At 46.1% G+C, this 22,667-nt stretch overlaps 1 protein-coding gene across 1 annotated transcript in view; it reads left to right on the top strand.

Annotated features, from left to right (window-relative positions):
- The first annotated feature begins 3,514 nt into the window (after window positions 1-3,514).
- The window catches only part of ALMS1 (ALMS1 centrosome and basal body associated protein), a 75,728-nt gene continuing 56,575 nt past the window's right edge, over window positions 3,515-22,667 (top strand). Inside the window, exons 1-3 of the mRNA XM_083398107.1 lie at window positions 3,515-3,747; window positions 17,215-17,349; window positions 18,468-18,663. Of these exons, the coding sequence (XP_083254233.1) occupies window positions 3,553-3,747; window positions 17,215-17,349; window positions 18,468-18,663 (526 nt within the window). The 5' untranslated portion in view covers window positions 3,515-3,552. The remainder of the gene's footprint in view (window positions 3,748-17,214; window positions 17,350-18,467; window positions 18,664-22,667) is intronic.

Genomic DNA, 22,667 nt, shown 5'->3' on the forward strand with positions numbered 1-22,667 from the left:
CCTGGAGGTGACCATCGCATGGATCACTGTGGCCAGCATGACTAAGCCGCTTCTGGCGAACCAGAGCAACGCACGGAAACGCTGTTTACCTTCCCGCCGGAGCGGTACCTATTTATCTACTTGCACTTTGACGTGCTTTTGAACAGCTAGGTTGGGAGGAGCAGGGACCGAGCAACGGGAGCTCACCCCGTCGTGGGGATTCGAACTGCCGAACTTCTGATCGGCAAGCCCTAGGTGTAGCACCCTGCTTGTGGTTAACGCTTAGCTGGAATGAAATATTCAACGCAGCAATAGAGAAATTAAAATAATAATTTATTTGTCAGACAAATAAATGATAGACACAGTGGTATATGGTTACCAAAGCTCTGCCCACTCCAGCCCTGATGGCCAACACTTATATTTCCTCAGCCCAGCCCCCTTGCTCCTCCTTTGGCTGCCTCTGTCCAATCAGCCTGGTTGAAATTCCTATTGGCTGTTTGCTGGAACCAATCATAAAAGATACACCCATTTCCTATTACCTTTTATGGGAGACAAAGAGCTATATTTCCTTCTATCCATAAATGGCAGACAAGTAGCCATATATCTTACATTTGCCTCGACAAGGCACCTTAATTACCAGATCACCTTTTGCCCCTGTTGCCCCTGCATTCCAAAACAAATGGCTAAAACAAATGGCTCATGGTATTAAATTCTATCTAAACAGAGATCTTCGGTTCACATTCTCACACACCATCAATGAAATAAGAATCTAACATAAGAATCTAACATTTCTTACTTTCTAAATCCTTTGCATAATTACATTAAGCCAATAAATCTCATACATAACATAGATAGCTTTTTAGAAGAAAAGGCGTTTTCAAAGAAAAAAAGGAACTCAGTAAAAACAGCTTCAAAAGAAGCCTCTTCAGTTTACACCCCCCTTTCCCAGCCAGCTGCTTTTCCCATTAGCTCTTACCTTAAACCTTAGAAAAATATGGCTACAGTCTGATGGGAGGCACATGGTATTATTTTCTGTTAAACAATAAATCCTACTATTTACCAACACTTAATTAGTGTTTTTGCAGCTTGATTGTATTCTGTAATATGTAGGGTCAGTATAGCCTTTGCTCCCAGCCTGTAATTCCCTTTTACAACTTTGAGAAACTTGTCTCCTGCTACTGCTATTAATCGGGGGGGGGGGGGGGGGGCTTGTTCAAGAGAGCAGGAAGAAAAACAACTGCCAGAGTACTTAGCCAGCTGGTTTCTGCCTGGCATGAAACATACAAACATTTGCAAATATATCTTTAAGCTCATTTTAAAATACAGACCTTGATCAGATGCCTCATTGGCTCTGTAGTTTTCACCACAGCACATATGTCTTTTTCAGTAGATTTTATTAAAGCTTAAAAGAAGGTATGCGAAGATTAATATCAACTGCAAAAGACATTTTATCAATATCCAGTAAAAAGGTAAAGGTCCAGTTGTTAGGTCCAGTTGTGGCTGACTCTGGGGTTGCACACTCATCTCGCTTTATTGGCCGAGGGAGCCAGCATACAGCTTCCGGGTCATGTGGCCAGCATGACTAAGCCGCTTCCTGCGAACCAGAGCAGCGCATGGAAATGCTGTTTACCTTCCTGCCGGAGTGGTACCTATTTATCTACTTACATTTTGACGTGCTTTCGAACTGCTAGGTTGGCAGGAGATGAATATCCAGTGGTGGATATTAAATATATATGCAATTCACAAAGAATCATAGAATTGTAGAGTTGGAAGAGACCACCAAGGGCCATCTAGCCTGTAGGACCAGTCTGGATAGTTAGCATTGGTAAAGACTTGACATTTTTATCCCCCCAAAAGTTTTTGAGGCTGCATTTTAATGTTTTAATGTTGTATTTTAATCTTGTCTTTTAAGCTGTATTGCAATCAATTGTTTTTATATTTGGTGTTAGCCACCCTGAGCCTGGTCTTGGCTGGGGAGGGTGGGGTATAAATAAAATTTATTATTATTATTATTAGCCTGATATGTACTGAGCTCAATCCTAGAACAATAGGATCCAGAATGCAGCAGTCTGATTGGTCCGCAGAAGCAACCCAATCCATCTCCAGGTGGAAGTGAATCAGCAACCTGATTGGCCTGCAGGAGCAGCCAATCAGGCAACTGGAGGAAGTGAATCCGAAACCTGATTGGCCTACAGTAGCAGCCCGGAATTAGCCAATGATGCAGGGCCCATTGTGTATATAATGTACTATATATATAGCTAGACGTTTGGGGGAAGGTTTCATTCATTGCTACTAAGAGCTGAATAAAGAGCATGAAATTCACATTCGACTTGGAGTATATTTCATAGCCCAACCTCCTGCATTGCAAGAATCTCAGCTAAAGCATCCATGACGGACGGCCACCCAACCTCTGCTTGTTGTTTAGTCATTTAGTCGTGTCCGACTCTTTATGACCCCATGGACCAGAGCACGCCAGGCCCTCCTGTCTTCCACTGCCTCCCGCAGTTTGGTCAAACTCAACCTGGTAGCTTCGAGAACACTGTCCCACCATCTTGTCCTCTGTCGTCCCCTTCTCCTTGCGCCCTCCATCTTTCCCAGCATCAGGGTCTTTTCCAGGGAGTCTTCTCTTCTCATGAGGTGGCCAAAGTCTTGGAGCCTCAGCTTCAGGATCTGTCCTTCCAGTGAGCACTCAGGGCTGATGTGCAATTCAGTGGCCCAGGAGTAGATGGTTTTTTAGACTCACAGATGGACCAAATTTGTCTCCTGTTGCTCCAGGAGGTAGGACTTGAACCCAATGGGGTTCAATTGGCAATACAAAGGATTTAAAGGAATTCCTGGTAGTTATTAGCTGTCCAACTGCCTCAGAGGATGGTGAGACCACCTTCATGGCATACTTTTTCTTTTAATTTTGGTACTCTTTAAGTAATATTTTTTTGTTTCATAATTGCTTTGTTGTCAAAACTGATAAACTTTGGAACGGTTTACAAAAAGAACACAAGGATGAAATTACATGGGGGGAAAACCCTCAGTCTAAAATAACTATTTAAAACATTATTTTTTTTTTAAATCCCTCTTGTCATTCCTGGCAGGACTAGATGGCCTCTGGGGCGCCCTCCCAATCTAGGACTGTTGAGAAATTCATGGAGGAGGAAAAATGTTATCCAGGATTATGAACTGTGAGGGCTGAGTGGAGCCTCCATGTTCAGAGGCAGTCAGCAGGCCAGTAGGGAATGTTGTCATCCGGGTCTTTCAAAAATCTTAACGCCCCCCCCCTTTCCCGCCTGAGAGCGCGCACGGCCATGCAGCTGGAGGCTCCGCCCTCTTTCGCGGAGCCCCTCGCCCAGTGGCAGCGAGGCACGCTCGGAGCCGTCCAGCCCATTGGCTCCTGGACCTAGGACGGACGTTCAGCTTTTTGCCCGCCCCGTCGCTTGCGCGCGCACCTAAGGCTTTCTCTCCAACGGCTCCCTCCTTCGCTCGCGCCGGCGTCGGGCGGGAGGAAGCCCCGCCCCCGCCCCCTCCCGCCCTCCTTAGAGCGAGTCCCTAACAACGAGCGAGCGGGAAGAGAGCGGGCGCATGCGCATGCGCGCTTCTCCTCGACTGGGGAGGCTCGCTCGGGAGCGGGAGGGAGAAAAGAGGGCGGGGGGCGCTGGAAGGGGCGGAGCTTTAAGCCAACCCCCCCCCCCCACTGTTGCCGTTACTAGCGCCCCCGACTCCCTTCAACTCCCCACAGCCATGGAGGGGCCTGAGAAGGAGGAGGGCCAAGTTCCCGTGAGTATGAGGGGGTGGGGGGTTTAATATGGGGTGAGGGGATTTAATTGGGGGTGAGGGGATTTAATTGGGGGTGGGGGGTTTAATTGGAGGGGTGGGGGATTTAATTGGGGTGAGGGGATTTAATTGGAGGTGTGGGGGCTTTAATTGGGGTGGGGGTTTTAATTGGAGGGGTAGGGGCTTTAATTGGGGGTGGGGGCTTTAATTGGGGTGGCGGAAATTAATGGGGGTGAGGGGCTTTAATGTGGCTGGGGAAACCCAGCCCGATTAATATAACATTAATATTATTATTATTATTAATAACATTATTACCAATATTACCATTATTATTATTATTATTATTATTATGGAGGTGAGGGAGCTTTAATGGGGGCTTTAATTGGGGGTGGGGCTTTAATTAGGGGGAGAGGGCTTTCAGTTGGGGGGCTTCTTTTAAGGCCATTTCACTGCCCCCCTCCCTTTCATAATAATGTGGGGGGATTTTTGTGCTTGCATGTGTGGAAATGCATCAGAAAGGGAAATCCTATCCCCCCATATTAAAACAAAAAGTTATAAATGATGTGTCTGTGTCTGCGCACACTTTGAACTTGCAGACCTCCCCAAATGTGTTTCCCATGGTGCTAGTACACAGTGTGGAGCAGGGAGACCTTGCCCCGTGCCCCCCGTCCCCTGCAAATCTCTACCTCTCTTGGTTTATATCAGAGCTTTCCAAACTTTTCATGTCGGTGACACACTTTTTGGACACGCATCATTTCGCGACACAGTAATTCAGTTTTACTAGCAAACTAGAGGTTTAGCTAACTCCTTATGAGAGCTTTCGCTTGACACAGCTAACCGTTGCAGCTGACACACGAAGGTGTCGCGACACACAGTTTGGAAAGCTCTGATTTATAAGGATGGTATGTTTTATCTTGGGTTTATAACCTTTTATGCAAACTGTCTGATACGTACAATAAGTTGGCTGCTGTTTTTGTTGCGCAGGTTTGTGACTTTAGATACGGCACATTTCCTTCACCTGGCATTCAGTGTAGGAGTTCTCATTAATACAGTGCATTTGCATGCCCTTGGTTAGATTTGTTAAAAGTTAAGTTTGCTTTTAATAAGTCCTTCCGCTGGTAACATCCAGTCATACCAAAATTATCTTATATCAGTGATAAATTAATCTTGGGATTTGTATTTAATCATTAAGGGTAGGTTCTTCTTGTAGCTCTATAGGAATGTTGTTTTGCGTGGCGAGTTCCTGCCTCCCCCCAGTAGGAATAAAGAGACAGGACACAATTATTTAAGGTTAATGGGCTAAAATTGGCCACAACTTTATTGGTTACAGGTAAGAGCAGTATTGGCTTAGGCATTGGTCCTATCAGACTATCCTGCTTCAGCCTGTTTGCCTGAAAACTGGGAAGGGTTAACACCAGCAGAGGGAGCCCTGCTGATGACATCAACTAGGTACTCCCCTGGGTCACCGACCGGGGGCGCACTTTAGGTCCTGGCCTCCATAGGCTTTGGACGAGGCAACGCCCCCCGGAATCTTTTACTGGACTACCCTTCAATATTTGGGGGAGGGGATGGCGTTCCTCCCCCCCAACACATCTACATAACAATACCACTACCAATGCCTAACCGCCAAAACCAAGGAGTTGTGACGATTTGCTACGAGGTAAGTGAAAAACCAAATGGTCAGTGCCAATTTGCCAAGTGGAAAAAAATCCTACCAGGCCCCTTAACGGCGACCAGCTGAAGTCCATAGCAAGGTCAGAAGGGAAACCTTAAAGGGCGGGCGGGTGCGAAACCACAATAGCTGCGCGGACCAAAGAGGGAGATCCCTGGGCCGCGAGGCCTGAGGATTCCCCGGATCGCGCGGGGCTGGAAACCAGCCTCCGTGCGCGTGTTGGGGCCGTGAGCCCGCAACCCCACCTCTCCTGATGTCGGAAGTGGCTTAACAGAACAGGGGCAGCCAAACTGAAGGCCCTGCTTAGAGTTGCTGCGGCATGGGCTTCTGATATTTTAGGGACTTAAGGGAGAATCTGTCCTGCGGAATTTAGTGACCTACCATATATGAAGGATAAGTTGGTCTCTGACGTAATGTAGTCCTGAGCTGCATAGGGCCTTATATCTTCTTGCCAAAATCTCATAATTGGCTCGCCGCAGGTTGGCGACAATGCAAGGAGTTATGCTGCCTTCAGGCATCCTGGGTTTTGAACTCTGCACCAACGGCAGCCCGTCGACCATCCTCAAGGGTAGCCCCACATACAGCCCATTGCAGCAATCCAAATTAGCATTGTTGCTTTCATACTTGAAGGAAAGACACTAGGAGTTTAGCAGGGGATGTGGGATTTGCAAGTAAACTGCTTACAGTGTGCCTGAGTGAAGTTTATTTTATTATTTGCTATAATTGTTCTCCAGTGAAAATTCCCAGGGCGTTTTATAATGGAGAGGAGAACAGAAATGTAGGAAGGGAATCACTTGCCCTTTTTCAAAAGCAAGGCACGCCAGCTGTGACCTTCTTTTGAGGTCTTGTTGAGCAGATACTTTCCTTGTAAATAAATATGTACTATTTTTATTATGCTGTGAATTTTCAGACCTGCATATTGGCCTGTGTGTTTTCAAAAAATAATATGAAAATTAGTTTTATTTTACACTGGCCACATTCGGAAGTAACAGTTCTCCCTTCCTGCCCAGCAAACCATGGAGCAGCTGGCTTAGAATTGTACTTGTAGCTTTTTAGAAACAAACCACATGTTGCTGGTTTGGGTGTAATGCTAAGTTGGCCACTCCTTGGTTTGTCCCTATGCTAGGAGGAAGGAGGTGTGAAGTATCATCTGGAAATGTGATGGTGTAAAGTTTTCAGATCTGTTTGCCACTGCTTTGTGGATGCCTGTGACTTTAATTTCTGGAAGTCAAAATATGTATTTGTCTAGGCTAGGAGGATCCTCTAAACGAGGGTTTCCCAAACTTGGGTCTCCAGCTGTTTTTGAACTACAATTCCCATCATCCCCTACCACTGCTCCTGCCAGCTGGGGAATCATGGGAGTTGTAGTCCAAAAACAGCTGGAGACCCAGCTTTGGGAAACCCTGTTCTAAACCATGGAGAACCATCATGAACTAGTATTATGGATGTGTGAGCTCTGTTGTGGCATACAGTACTTTTAGTGGCATTCTAGTGGGAGGGTAGAGTGGATGCAGCCTTTTGCCCCATGTGTTTGTGGGGTAGCTGTGGATGGTTGTCACCTAACTTACTCATGCTTGAGCGAAAACATTGCTTCTACAGGCATCCTGGTTTGAGCATGTTTGTTCTGAAGCAAGTCCCTACTGAAGTCCAATTAGACATGTTTATGTTTGGGGTGTAAATTAGTATCTTCAGCTGTCGATGTTCGCAGCCGTTCTTGATTTTTTTTATTAAGCATAACATGTAATTATCAGAGCCTAAGAGAGGCTTGATATTCACTGCCAGTTTTCAAGCACAGAAAATCAATTCGGACTCTAGTGAACCTAGGGATGAGTGATACATCCTTCAAATTGAAATAATTTGTACCTGGGCTGGGTTACTTCCTATATGTGAGCCAAATCAAGACCCTTTTAAATTGCATCTCTTGCAGTTAATTCATAGTTTTAAACAATTAAATAGTGTGATTTATATTTGTTCCCAACCCGTCTCTACTCTCGAGGGTGTATCATTAGTTTTGTACTTCTGAGAGAGACTAGAAGGAGTTAGCTGTGGAGCAAGGCAGGGTTTCACATGAAATTAAACTCAGGATGTGTCTGTCTTCCTTCGACTTGCCTCTGTCTAGATCCTGTTGAATAAGCAGGGTTGACCTGTGAGTGTTGCTGAAATAGTATGCAAGCTTTAATGCTATATAGAAGACTTCACCAGGCTGAAAGAACTTTTTTATTCTCAGCTAATAAACTTGTTGGCAAGACAGGCAGGAGCGATGCCCACCATTTTACCTGCTTGAAATGAGATTTTTGGATATTTTATCCTTTAAAATATAAAGCGCTATAGAAATGAAATCAATAAAGATAATGCCAAGGTGCTTAAACATTCCGTTGTGCCATTTGGCGATTAGCTTATATATCTGTTTCTAACACTGTGTTCTGCTGTGCTGGTACAACCCTCCCTTCAACTTCTGTGTGGCAGACAACGCAAGTATCGGAGTTCTGGGAAACCTGAATAATCCTGGCATACTGCACAACTCCTTTGGTTAAGCAGCTAGAGCGAATACTTTATTTTTCTTGGCAACAAGGTTTTGTGACCTGTCAAAATATCCCAGTCAGGAACTGATCAGTGGAGGTGCTCATTGCACAGTACGCGTCCTTTGCTGACTGTTTCCACTCCAATTAGGATTTAGCTAATTCTGAGGGGACAGGTGGATTGTGCCACACATGATAAACTCTGCTGGTTGTATAGCATTGGCTGCATTCAGACCTCATTATAAACTGTTGTTTATTGTAATGGGAGCAAGGCTAGACACCCTGCAGGAATCCAGAAGCTTTTGCTTCCAGTTACAATTAGCTAAAGTTTAGTGTTGTTTCAAACCCTCTGTAAGATTGTTGGTTCTTCTGAATCTCCATGCATGAAAGTTCGCAGGTAGCTGCGGTGTTAAAACCTGCTTTTGGTTGTGTATGATGTCAAGTTTAGACCATCAAAGCCATTTCCCCCTCTGAAATTTTTTTGGGGCTGTTCTCTAGGGCTGGGCAATGTCTGGTTTCCAGCATTGCAATACTGTATAACACCAGCTAAACATTGTGATATACCGATATATCACAATGTCTGTAATAAGGGTGGAACTACGTAGAGGCATAGGGACGCAGGTGGCGCTGTGGTCTAAACCAGAGATCCTAGGGCTTTCCGATTGCAAGGTTGGCAGTTTGAATCCCCACGTCGGGGTGAGCTCCTGTTGTTCGGTCCCAGTTCCTGCCCACCTAGCAGTTCAAAAGCATGTCAAGTGCAAGTAGATAAATAGGTACCGCTCTGGCGGGAAGGTAAACAGTGTTTCCGTGCGCTACTCTGGTTTGTCAGAAGCGGTTTAGTCATTCTGGCCACATGACCCGGAAGCTGTCTGTGGACAAACGCTGGCTCCCTCAGCCTATAGAGCGAGATGAGTGCGCAACCTCAGAGTCGTCCGCGACTGGACCTAACTGTCAGGGGGTACCTTTACCTTTATGTAGAGGAATGGGCTGGCTTCGCAGTTTTCCCTGCATTGTGATTTTGGCATCACATGCACACACACCATGGTTCACGATATTGCCAGATCAAACATTATGAAACCAATATCGTGATAGGCACTTCATGCCAGGTTTGGATGATATATTGCCCAGCCCTACTTTTCGCTCCTTGCCTGCTAAACTGCAGTACAGTACATGCTTCCCCAAAGTCTTCAAAAGGAACAAGGGGAGTGAACAAGCCAACAGGCACCTCTTCTTTCCCTAGCATACATATGTCCTTCCTTTTTCATGGCGTGGAATTTTCTGAATGTTTGTGGCTGTAAAACTATCGAGAATTTCTCATCCTCCTCTTGGTTGTCTCCTGTATAACGATTTCTACTTTTAACGCTGAGCTGTTACATGCAAAAGGTCCCAGGCATCTCTCCTGGTAGGACTGTGCAGGCTTCTTTTCCGAAACCTTCGAACGACGCTGATAGTTGGTGCCAAGAATACTGAGCTAGATGGACCACTGGCTTGATCTGTATGAGACAGCTTCCTAGGTTCCTTATTTATTTTCTCTCAGCTCTGTGTTTACTGCTTGAATGATCCATTTCTTTAGGGACAGCATTTCCCTAGGGACAACATACATGGGTCTTAACATTTATTCCAGTTTAGGTTGATGGTTTCACATCTTCACTGTTTACAGTAGACTCTAGTCTGGTTATCTATTATTTGCCTAGCCTGAATAATAATAATAATAATAATAAATTTTATTTATACCCCGCCCTCCCCAGCCAAAGCCGGGCTCAGGGCGGCTAACAACAATAAAAACAATCCAACATTCTAAAAACTTTTCACCATAAAATCAATCAGAAACAAATTGATGGCAACCAGCAAGCAGGACCCTGTGCAGATTGCCAGAGGAGGGGGTCAGGCTGCGCCCTGACCAAAGGCCTGGTGGAACAGCTCTGTCTTACAGGCCCTGCGGAAAGATGTCAAGTCCCGCAGGGCCCTAGTCTCTTGTGACAGAGCGTTCCACCAGATTGGTGCCACAGCCGAGAAAGCTCTGGCTCTAGTTGAGGCCAGCCTAACCTCTCTGAGGCCTGGGACCTTCAGGATGTTTTTATTTGCAGACCGTAGGTTTCTCTGTGGGGCATACCAGGAGAGGCGGTCCCGCAGGTACGAGGGTCCTAGGCCGTATAGGGCTTTAAAGGTTAAAACCAGCACCTTAAACCTGATCCTGTACTCCACCGGGAGCCAGTGCAGCTGATATAGTACTGGATGAATGTGATCTCGCAGCGACGACCCCATAAGGAGTCTCGCTGCGGCATTCTGCACCCGTTGGAGTTTCTGGGTCAGTCTCAAGGGCAGCCCCACGTAGAGCGAGTTACAATAATCCAGTCTGGAGGTGACCGTCGCGTGGATCACAGTGGCTAGGTCAGGGCGAGAGAGATAAGGAGCCAACTGCTTAGCTTGGCGGAGATGAAAAAAAGCCGCCTTTGTTATAGCTGTAATCTGCGCCTCCATAGAGAGGGAGGTATCGAAGATTACACCCAAACTCTTAACGGACGATGCTGGCACTAGTTGCACCCCCGCAAGAGATGGGAGTTGCCCCCTCAATCCCATATCGCCCCGTCCCAGCCAGAGGACCTCTGTCTTCGAAGGATTTAACTTCAACCGGCTCCCACGAAACCATCCAGCCACAGCTTCCAGGCATCTGGTCAGTGTGTCTGGGGCCGAGTCAGGATGGCCATCCATCAACAGATAGAGTTGGGTGTCATCAGCATACTGATGGCAGCCCAGCCCAAAACTCCGGACAAGCTGGGCGAGGGGGCGCATAAAGATGTTAAAAAGCATCGGAGAGAGAATCGCACCCTGAGGCACTCCACACACCAGGGAGTGGCGCGATGACAATTCCCCCCCAAGCGCCACCCTCTGTCCCCGACCAGAGAGAAACGAGCGCAGCCATTGAAGGGCTGAGCCCTGGATCCCCACGTCGGCAAGGCGGTGGTCCAGGAGTTCGTGATCGACCATGTCGAAGGCTGCTGACAGGTCTAGAAGAATCAGCAGCCCCGACCCGCCTCGATCCAGCTGCCTGCGGAGATCATCTGTTAGGGCGACCAGAGCCGTCTCGGTCCCATGACCAGCGCGGAAGCCGGACTGGAATGGATCGAGAGCCGATGTTTCATCCAGAAACCTACCAAGCTGTTCAGCAACCGCTCTCTCAATCACCTTACCCAGGAATGGAAGATTCGAAACCGGGCGGTAATTGGATAGATCTAAAGGATCTAATGATGTTTTCTTTAAGAGCGGATACACCACTGCCTCCTTCAGTTCCCCTGGGAATATCCCAGTGCCAAGGGACAAATTGATGATATCACCCAGGGGGGCCCGCACCTCGTCTGGACACGCTCTAATCAGCCAAGACGGGCACGGGTCAAGAGGACAGGTGGTGGGCTTTCCAGCTCGGAGGAGTCTGTCCACATCGGCTGGGGATATCTGGTCAAAGTGGTCCAATACTGGACCCGAGGACAGTCGAGGGGCCTCCAGTTCCCTTATTGTGTCCAAATTGGCAGGGAGGTCATGGCGGAGCAACAGGACCTTCTCCGCAAAAAAGCTCGCAAATGCCTCACAGCTGTGTGTCGAATTGTTATTTAAATTTGGCTGTCCTTCAAGGGACGTTAAGGACCTAATTATACTAAATAATTGCGCCGGGCGAGAGCTAGCGGATGCAATGGAGGCCGAGAAGTAGGACTTCTTAGCGGCCTTCACTGCCATCTCATAGGTTTTCATAAAAACCCTATAAGATGTTCTTGAGGCTCCGTCACGGGCACCCCGCCATACTCGCTCTAGCCGTCTGAGGTCCCGCTTCATTTTCCGAAGCTCCTCGGTAAACCAGGGAGCCCGGTTTCTGCGGGGTCGCAGAGGGCGCTTAGGTGCGATCTCATCGATGGCTGCTAGGAGCTGGGTATTCCAGCCCTCAACAAGCTCAGTCAATGAGTCGCCAGGGGGAGCAAGGTCCCGCAAGGCCTGACGGAATCTATCAGGGTCCATCAGCCTCTGCGGGCGAGCCCAAATCGGCTCGCCACCTAAGCAGGGTGGGGGTGGAACGTCAATCCTGGCTTTCAGAGCGCAGTGATCAGACCATGGCACCTTCATTGAGGGAAACATGATCACATCTATACCGACACCAAAGATCAAATCCAGCGTGTGGCCTGCTTGATGTGTGGGGCCCGAAACAAACTGGGAGAGCCCTAGTGTCGCCATGGAAGACACCAGGTCCAGAGCCTGTGAGGAGGGAGCGGCATCAGCATGGATGTTGAAGTCCCCCAATACCAATAGGTTAGGGAACTCCAAGGCCCAGCCGGCCACAGCCTCCAGCAGGCCTGACAGGGTGGCTGCTGGTGCGCTAGGTGGCCGGTACACCAGCCAGACAGCCAAGCTCACCTCGGAGCCCCACACTAGGCCAACACATTCAATGCCGGGGATCGATGGCGATGGTAGAGCCCTGAAAGAACAATCTTCCCGGATTAATAGTGCCACCCCTCCCCCCCGGCCCACAGTCCGTGACTGGTGGAGGACGGAGAAACCTGGGGGCGCCATCTCTCGTAGGGTAACAGTATCCCCTTCGCGCACCCAGGTCTCCGTCACACAAGCCAGGTCGACCCCCTGCGAGATAAAGAAATCTCGCAGGGTGGCGGTTTTGTTGCCTATAGACCTGGCATTGCACAACACCAGTGACGGAGGTGAGTTATCCTTGCTCACCCTACCCTCGTTCCTCGGGATGGGGCGCAGATTGGAAGGGGTACGAGCATATCCATATCTCGATCCCCTTCGCCTATAACATCTGCCCCCACCGCCATACCTCCCTCGCCCCACCACGGTAGCAATCCCAAGCCTCATACCAACCTCCATTTACAAGTAGAAAGCAAGCAAAAAAACAAAAACAAAAAACAAAACAAAACAACAAAACAACAAAACAACAAAACAATTGTACCAAACAACACCAGTCCCCACCCCACTCAATAACCAACCCCAAACCAAAATAAAACGGAACAAAATAAACATACATCAATAAAAACCACCGTACATGGTGGTACAACAAAGTAAAAAGTAAAAACCCCTTTAAAATACTTTAAAATAAATAAAAACATTTTTAACATTTGCTGCAGCAGCACCAGTGTCTTTGGAACTATAGCAGAGGGGAGTCTGGGCCCCGCCCCCTGGGCCAGGTGGAATCAGCCTGAGGGGGGAGCGGCCTTCCCAACTCACAGTGCAGCAGCAGCAATGTCCCTGTGCCTCCCTGTGCCTCCTGAGGCTTCTTAAGCTCTGGCGATGGTGAGTCAGTCTGGGCCCCGCCCCCTGGGCCAGGTGGAATCAGCCTGAGGGGGGAGCGGCCTTCCCAACTCACAGTGCAGCAGCAGCTGTGAGTGAAATCATTGGTTGTTTTTTTAGTTTTCTTAAATACAGCAGGTACTTGAGAGTTTTTCTGCCTTGCACATTGATCAATACAACTGTGATGAAATGAGCTTAGTTCATAGCTGTCAGTGTCTCCCCCCCCCGCAAAAATATGTATTTTAGTGAAGAGAACTAATTCTTGCACTTTCAAAATCTGACAAGGTTTTCTTCCCTTAGCTTAATTACATGCACATCCCTGGAGAGGGATTATTCCAGTTTCATTAATTTGAAGTTATAAGTCTATTTGTTCCTGTTTGTTTTTCTGGCTGCTACCAAAGTAAATATTTTTTTTAGAGTTTCTGCACCCAATGGTGTAACTTCTTGGATATTTGTATTCCTTCTGCATTGCTCTTTCATTTCCTCATCCCTCCCCACTTTCTTTGGCAACCAGTCATATGAATGTATTGTTGCTGTCAGCTTCTTCCAGTTACTAATGTGGCAGTTTTTGAGCCTCTAGTTAATTAACTTTCTTTTGAGATATGAAATATTCTATTTGGTGTTCATTACTGGCATCCATTCCTTCAGACACCTCCAAAGAATTATTGTTAATACTTAATCTGTGTGCTTGCAGTGTGTAACCATACAGATTTGAATTATAGTATCTTCATTCATGATGGTAGCATATGCCTTGTGTATATATCGCTCCCCAGGGTTTTACTGTAGTTCTGTTCTAAATGTATTTGTTGCATTTGTGTTTTTAAGCGCTTCTAACTATCTTATGTGTGGAGAAGGCAATTAATAAGTGAATTCTAGTAATAAAAGGAGGAAAGCAGCCTGAATGAGTAGGAGGCTCTTTGGGCTCAACTAGCTACGTTTGTGTATTTGCTTCGGCATGGAGGCTTCCCCTCAGTCTGTATCAGGATATAACATGATGTGATAATTTGTGAAAGTTGTCAGGGTGAGGCAGACAACCGAATCTCACAAAGGTCTCAGTCTTTATGACAGCAGTATAGCTGAGGCTTAGACAGGGCATGGCTCCCTCCACCTGGCAGTTGGGGGGGTGGGGGGAGGCCTTGCCGTGTTGGTGCTTGCTGGGTCTTCATTCCTGTGCTGAGGTATTTGAAATATCTCACTGCTCTTGGGTGCCCCAGGCCCCATTCATTCTCCTGACAAGGACGGTTACAGCTAAGGTATGTCCTGAATTCTCTATATACTGCTTGGCTCTGAAGTAAAGGCACGCCAACTCCAAATGCCGTGGATCCTGTTGGGTGAGTTAAATTTATATACAGTGGTACCTCGGGATGTGAACGGGATCTGTTCCAGAGCCCCGTTAGCATCCTGAACAGAATGTAAGATGCTACAGCTTGTGTGCGCGGGTCGCGTTTTGCCGCTTCCGCGCATGCGCGTGACGTCATTTTGACCGTCTGCGCATGCGTGAGCAGCGAAACCCGGAAGTAATCCGTTACTTCTAGGTTGCCGCGGAGCGCAACCTGAAAGCACTCAACCTGAAGCGTATTTATCCCTAGGTATGACTGTAAAATACTCAGCATTAGATGCTGGCGAAGGGAAGCCTAGTCTCCTGTTTTGGAATTCAGAAGGATCTCCCTTCTATCTGGTTGCCAGATCTCTTTTATAGGGTTTCCAGTTTACATCAAGCAATTTGGCATATGGTGCTCAAGGATATGATGAGATGCTGATGCAAAGAAGTAGGAGGCAAAGCAGGCTGTATGAGAAGCAAATATTGTAAAGGACCCCTCCAATCACAGTTAGCAGATCCTTTCATAGAAACTGGATGTCCCATTTTTTAAATAGGTAGCAGTCTTTTCCTAACTGTCTGTCATGGTCTCCGTCCCTCCCGTTTCACCTTTGCTGTCGCCGTTTCTTAAACTCTCTTCCTTTTTGCTGTGCTGCCATAGTATCAAAATAACTCTTTGCCATCACAGCTCGCTTGTCTGGTAATAGCTGGTAGACAGACAGGTGCTAGTTTACTTGGTTTCCATGGCAGGCTTACGTTGGCCCGCAGGCCAGAGGTGTTTTAGTATGGACAGGTAGGTACGGAGGCAAGGAATCTTTCAGGTTCCCTGGTCCCAAACAAAAAAAAGGCGTGAAGGATTGAAACCAGCAATTTGAATTTAGCCTAGAACCGAACCAGCCAGATGGGCAGGGTATAAATAAATAATAATAATAATAATAATTACTATTTATTTATACCTTGCCCATCTGGCTGGGTTTCCCCAGCCACTCTGGGCGGCTTCCAACAAAACACTAAAATACAATAACCTATTAAACATTAAAAGCTTCCCTAAACAGGGCTGCCTTCAGATGTCTTCTAAAAGTTTGGTAGTTATTTTTCTCTTTGACATCCGGTAGGAGGGCGTTCCACAGGCAGGTGCCAATACCGAGAAGGCCCTCTGCCTGGTTCCCTGAAACCTCACATCTTGCCGGGAGGGAACCGCCAGAAGGCCCTCAACGCTGGACCTCAGTGTCTGGGCGGAACGATGGGGCCAAGTGCATTCATAAAGCAGAGGTGTGGTACGATCACAATGTCCAGGCTCAGTTCAGAATACAGCTATTACATTTGGGTTCTTCTCCCTACTAAGAAGAAATGTAGCCCCCTCCCTCGTGGATTTACTCCTCTTCTGTTTTAGTCTCCATCTGCTCTCTGTGGACCCCTTTGAAGGCAATGTCTGCTTTACTCATCTTGTTTGATTATCATTCAGAACACCCACATAATTACCTCTGCTTAACATATCTAAAATCAATACCGTTTGCGTTTTACCCAGTACTAATTGCCTTCATTGTTCGTGCTTCATCACACACCACTTTTGATTTGCCCAGGAGTGGTGTATGCATCCTATTCAATTCCTTCAATAAACTGGAATTAAGGTGGGAAGGTGGAGTGAGGGCCTTGTCTAGTGCACAGGATATGTCAGACCATTAACGTTTTTCCTTTTCCTTTTTTACAACAACAACACCCTCACTCTTAAAATAAAAGCTTGCTGGCTTAATTACCAAACTACATCAGCTTGTAGGCACAAAGGTAAAGGGGAAATTGTAATATCTGATAACAAGTGGGGGGGGGGGCAGAAAGAAAATGAGTTTTGGGATGCAGGTGGAAGGGCTGAGTTGGGTAGATGGGCAGAGAAAGAGATCCTGCCAATGTTTTTATCTGTTTACAAGTTCTCTGTAAATATTCAATAAACCATTTCTATTCTTTTATAAAAAGTTTGTTATCTTGATTTCTTATTCTTCCGGTAAGTTTTTCCATTTCTGCATAGTCCATAAGTTTTTGTATCTATTCTTCTCTCATTGGGCCTACCACTTCTTTCCATTTTTAGGCAAGTAACATTCCTGCAGCTGTAGTTGCATGCATAAATAAATTTCTATACTGTTAATAAGCATTTTGTATAAGATAAATGTATTGGACTGATCCTAACCTTTCTGAGGCATGAGGAGATTAAGAAGCCAGAGAAGAACAGGAACTTTTCACAAGGCAGTCTCTTCAATAATATGTTTGTTAAACATCCATTGTTTCTTCATGCCTGGAAAATGCATATTTTTATAATATGTGGATGAATAGAATCATAGAGTTGAAAGGGATCCAAGGGTCATCTAGTCCAACCCCTTGCAATGCAGGAATCTCAGCTAAAGCATCCATGACAGATAGCCATGCAGTATTGTTTTACTAAGTTTTGGATACTGAGAAATGTTTTGGGTGCTCCTGCGACTATTCAGATAATTGGATGTTGCTGTTTAACTCATTGTTCCAACGTAGTATTCAACTCTTTCCTCACTGACTTAAGCAAGCAATATAAAATATTGCTGAATATCTGTAAAACCTTAGAAACTAATTGGTGCTGCAGGACAAAATAGGACAAAATACCAGTTTCTCCAGCCATCATCATTAAAAAGATCTGTTTGTTTCAGCCTATTGCAACAACGCCACCACGTCAAGGTCCGAAAGAAGAGCTGTTAAGCCAAAGCAGCAGTGGGACTCAGGTTTCATATGTCAGTGGTATCTCCTTGGGAGAAGCAATCAGACATAGATCTACTGCTAATCAGGTAATTTTGCAATCTTTTCCTTTTTTTTTCATCCAGTTAGAATATTCACACAGTAGTGCATGTTATCACCATATCCCTGTGGAATAAGTTAGGCTGGGTGACAGTGAGTACCCCAAGGTCACCCAGTGTTCTTCATGGCTGAGGGGTGGAGACACTGGCTCTCTAAACTAACCAAAAGGACTGGGGGGAAAAACAAAGGTCCTAATAGAACTCCAGATAGAGGCAGAGAACTGGGCCACATGAAGTAAGGAGTCCTCAAATCTTTTCTTTCATATACAGTATTTTGATGCATAAGGGACACAGGTGGTGCTGTGGGTTAAACCACAGAGCCTAGGACTTGCCGATCAGAAGGTCGGCGGTTCGAATCCCTGCGACAGAGTGAGCTCCCATTGCTTGGTTCCTGCTCCTGCCAACCTAGCAGTTCGAAAGCACGTCAAAGTGCAAGTTGATAAATAGGTACCGCTCTGGCGGGAAGGTAAACGGCGTTTCCGTGCGCTGCTCTGGTTCGCCAAAGCAGCTTAGTCATGCTGGCCACATGACCTGGAAGCTGTACGCCGGCTCCCTTGGCCAATAAAGCGAGATCAGCACTGCAACCCCAGAGTCGGCCACAACTGGACCTAATGGTCAGGGGTCCCTTTACCTTTACCTATTTTGATGCATAAGCAATCATATCTTTTACCCGGATCGTTCTACCAGGACCTTGAGGTCCAGCTCTGAGGGCCTTCTGGTGGTTCCCTCACTGTGAGAAGCCAAGTTACAGGGAACCAGGCAGAGGGCCTTCTCGGTAGTGGCGCCCGCCCTGTGGAACGCCCTCCCATCAGATGTCAAAGAGAACAACAACTACCACACTTTATAGAAGACATCTGAAGGCAGCCCTCTTTAGGAAAGCTTTTAATGTTTGATGCATTACTGTATTTTAATATTTTGTTGGAAGCCGCCCAGAGTGGCTGGGGAAGCGCAACCAGATGGGTGGGGTATAAATAATAAATAATAATAATAATTTATTAATGCATATACACTCAAAAAAATGTTGTTGGAGAAAATTATAGGTTCTTTAAAGCTTGCCTTGAAGAATCATTCATTTTTCTATTCTCCCCCCCCCCATATTTTACTTTCAGGAAATGAAAACATGGTACCAGCCTCATGTAGAAATAGACACAAGCAACCTGCCAGCAGCCTTGGGCAGAAGGCTTAGTCAGAGCAGTGGGACCCGTGACTTGACAGAGTTCCCAAGCATGGAGGAAGGCTCAATTACTGTCACCGAAGACTCCAGAACGCAGCAAGCACCCAATGCAACACACACACGGCTGTTGGGTATGTTCTGTATACAGTACAGTGGTACCTTGGTTTACGAGGTTAATCCATTCCGGAAGTCCGTTCTTAAACCAAAGTGTTCTTAAACCAAGGCGTGCTTTCTCATAGCAGCGGGGGACTCGGTTTACAAATGGAACACACTCAACAGGAAGCGAAACATGTTCTGCTTCCAAGGCAAAGTTCACAAACCAAAACATCTACTTCCGGGTTTGCAGCGTTCTTCATCCAAGTTGTTCATAAACTAAGCTGTTCGTAAACCAAGGTACCACTGTACTCTTAAATATTTTCTTTTATAATTATTTTAATAAGCAATGACCTTTTTTAAAGTATGTACATATATATTTGTAGCGAAGTCACAATTCAGAGGAATTTCCAGGTGTTGATCCTGGCCATCTCGAGTTCTGTTGTTTTATATTGAGAGTTCACAGTTTGGAGAAGACAACAAGGGACTGAGTGCAGGTGCTTTTTACTGTGGCTTCTCTGCTGAAATTCCAGTCTGCTTAAGTAGCAAGCATTTTTTTTTTCTGGTATAAAATATGGTTGTTGTTGTTTAGTCGTTTAGTCGTGTCCGACTCTTCGTGATTCCATGGACCAGAGCACGCCAGGCACTCCTTTCTTCCACTGCCTCCCGCAGTTTGGTCAAACTCATTCTGGTAGCTTCGAGAACACTGTCCAACCATCTCTTCCTCTGTCGTCCCCTTCCCCTTGTGCCCTCCATCTTTCCCAACATCAGGGTCTTTTCGCTAGTTACTGCCACAGGCACCCTGTCATGCTCTGCCTTGTGCTCCAGTCACATCTCAAACTTCATCATCATTTTTGTGGATTTGATGGTGCTAACAGGGACAGTACTGATGACAGCAACTCCTAGAAGTTTTGAAAGCCAAGGGGGAAAAGTGGACAGTTAATGTCACCCTTTCCCTCAAAAGTGAGGGAATTGACATACTGGCAATACTGTACTTAATTTCTTATCAGATGTAAGCTTCCTATGCTACGGTAAGAAAATGAAACGTTATATATAATTTAGGTAGTAGACTGTACTGTTAGAGATATTTGTGACCTTTAAAAAGACAGATCTGTTCATTCATTAAAATGTTGCTTACAGATATACCTATTGTTAAGAGATAGGACAGTTCCCTTAGGTTCTTTTTTAAAAAAATACAATAAATGTATGGCTCACGTGTAATAAACACCAGCAATATCAGCTAGTTTGTTATTTTTTAGAAAAAGGCATAAAGTTCTTAAGGCTACCTTAGTTGGGCAGTTGAAAAAAGGGGGGGGGGTTTAAAACAAAATACAAATCATCATTATAGTATAGTAAGGAAAGTTTTATTATCTGCACTAAGAAATAGTGTGTAGACCTTGGTATTTATCATGTAAAAACGCTCCTTCAGGTATACTGGGCTGAGGCTGCTTAGGGCTTTAAAGGTCAGCACCAACACTTTGAATTGTGCTCGGAAATGCCCTGGGAGCCAATGAAGGCCCTTTAGGACCGGTGTTACATGGTCCTGGCTGTCACTCCCAGTCGCCAGTCTAGCTGCCGCATTCTGGATTCCATCAAGAATGCTCACTTGGTGACAAGATCACACATCTACCTCCAGATCTTTGAGCCAGCTGGGCAAAGCACATAATGCCATTCATTTCAGCTGTCACCACACTTCTTCCTTATTAGCATTTCAGCTGATCATTCCAGAAAAGGAAGGTGAGCAGGCAGGATCCACCCACATGCTCTCTGTGTGCATGACAAACTGGATTCAAGTGGAGGAAATTAAATATATAGCATACCCAGTTAGACTGAATTTGCAAGTTCCTAAAATGGACTCTGGGCACTCTTTTTCACACTGGTCCATATTAGTCAGATTGTTTACACCCCTATTCCTGTTCTTTTAGATGGCATCTCTTGAAATTTATCAGAATCCTCCATTGCCAGTAACTGTTTTTCTCTTGTGCTCCTCCATTTTCTACTGTTGAAACATACGGTAAGGCCAAATAATTTCTAGAGATTGTTGTCCTGGCTCCTGTCCCAAGGGCAGCGACATTAAGGCTTACAGCTATTTAGGTCAGACTACAGGTACAGATTGCCAGAGGCACTAATATCAGGGGTCCAGGACTGGACAAAATTTGTGATGTTGTCTCAACAAATAGGCACGCTCCCTCCTGCCTTTTTTTTTTTTTATTAACATATAAAACACATGCATATACATTTATACAATACACGAACACAACACACTACCTAATTTTCATAACATAAAACATACCTACATTACTCTATATAATACCTACCTATACTGTACATCTCAACATACCTACACACCTACCCTTCATGGAAACCCACCAAGTGACTTGACTTCCAGCCGTTCTTGTTACGCTACTTTATTTTTCCAACTAGCTTAAACACATTTCATTATTTCTTTAATCTCTTCTTCTATCTTAACTTTACTGTCCTTTCACTCTAATCATTTTCTGGATTCACTCAGTATCTGTGAGAAATTCTACTTTCTCCACATAAATTTTGATGTATTCCTTAAAGATAGCCCACTCCTTAGTCACTTTTTGTCCCATATCTCCTCTTATCCTCCCTGTTAGTTCGTCAATATGGAAGTATTCCATCATTTTAGATAACCAGTCTGTTTTAGTTGGGACGCTGCTGCTTTTCCAATTTTTGCCAGTTTTTAAAAGTAAGGCATGGTGCACTCACTTGAGAAATTCTCTTGCCACTAGGCTGGTGGGCTTGGTGGTGCATGTTTCTCCAGATAGGGGGCACGGATCTGCTTCCAACAGCAGAGGTGGTGCCAAGCTCTTGGTGATGGAACGGAGCTCAGCCACTCATAGCCCCTCCTTCAGTTGTTCAACCTCCCCCTTCCCAGCCTCTTTAAGGGAAAAGGAGGTGAGTCCCCTTCCTCTCCTTCGGGCCCCATCCCACTGACAACATTGTCTGTGCTTTCCCTCCTCTTCTTCTGACAGCAAATTGCACCTTGAACCCATCAGGATTGTGGGGTTCATGACAATTCTTCCTCCCCTGAGGTATCAAGAGGATGAAGTTTGTGTGCCAGTTTGAGCTTGTGCTCTCTCTCTTTTTACCTTTTTAATCAGTATTACTTAGCTAGGTTTTATTGGGCAATGGATGCTGCTCTCATCTTCAGTGTCACACGGAATTTTTTAAAAAAAATTTGCTAGTGCACTTGCAAAGCTAAGCAGGGTCTGGCATGGTTTCAAATTGGATGGGTGACCTCGGGTTGAGATTCCTTCCTTGCAGGGGGTTGGACTAGATGATGCTCCGGGTCCCTTCCAACTTGACAATTATTCTGTGGTTCTACAAGCAACTTCCAAAGAGTGCAAGTGAGAGACAGACTACAGGAACCAGGCAGTAACTGACATCACCCAGTTACTTCTGCCTCTCCATGAGAAGAATGCAAGTGGTCTGAGAAAATTCTGTATTTGTGATTGGATCTAGACATGCCTGTGTTCACATGTAAAGAGCTTCCAAATGCATTGTGGTGGGGTGGCTGATCTCCCCTCTTTCCAATAGCAGCCCCATATACTTTAGGGCTGGGACGCGGGTGGCACTGTGGTCCAAACCACTGAGCCTAGGACTTGCTGATCAGAAGGTTGGTGGTTCGAATCCCCGCGACGGGGTGAGCTCCCGTTGCTCAATCAAAGCTCCTGCCAACCTAGCGGTTTGAAAGCACGTCAAAGTTCAAGTAGATAAATAGGTACCACTCCGGCGGGAAGGTAAACTGCGTTTCTGTGCGCTGCTCTGGTTTTGCCAGTAGCGGCTTAGTCATGCTGGCCACATGACCCGGAAAGACTGCGGACAAACGTCAGCTCCCTCGGCCAGTAAAGCGAGATGAGCGCCGCAACCCCAGAGTCTTTCGTGACTGGACTTAACTGTCAGGGGTCCTTTACCTTTTTATACTTTAGGGGATGCTTGTCTGGAGGGCCCCTAGTCTTCAGGGGGGTTGTGAGTGTGGAGCTACAAAGCCGCTGATTGTATAGGGAAGATGGCA

The sequence above is a fragment of the Podarcis tiliguerta genome (assembly GCF_965153285.1).
Source record: "Podarcis tiliguerta genome assembly, chromosome: 9".
In the NCBI taxonomy this organism is placed as follows: Eukaryota; Metazoa; Chordata; class Lepidosauria; order Squamata; family Lacertidae; genus Podarcis; species Podarcis tiliguerta.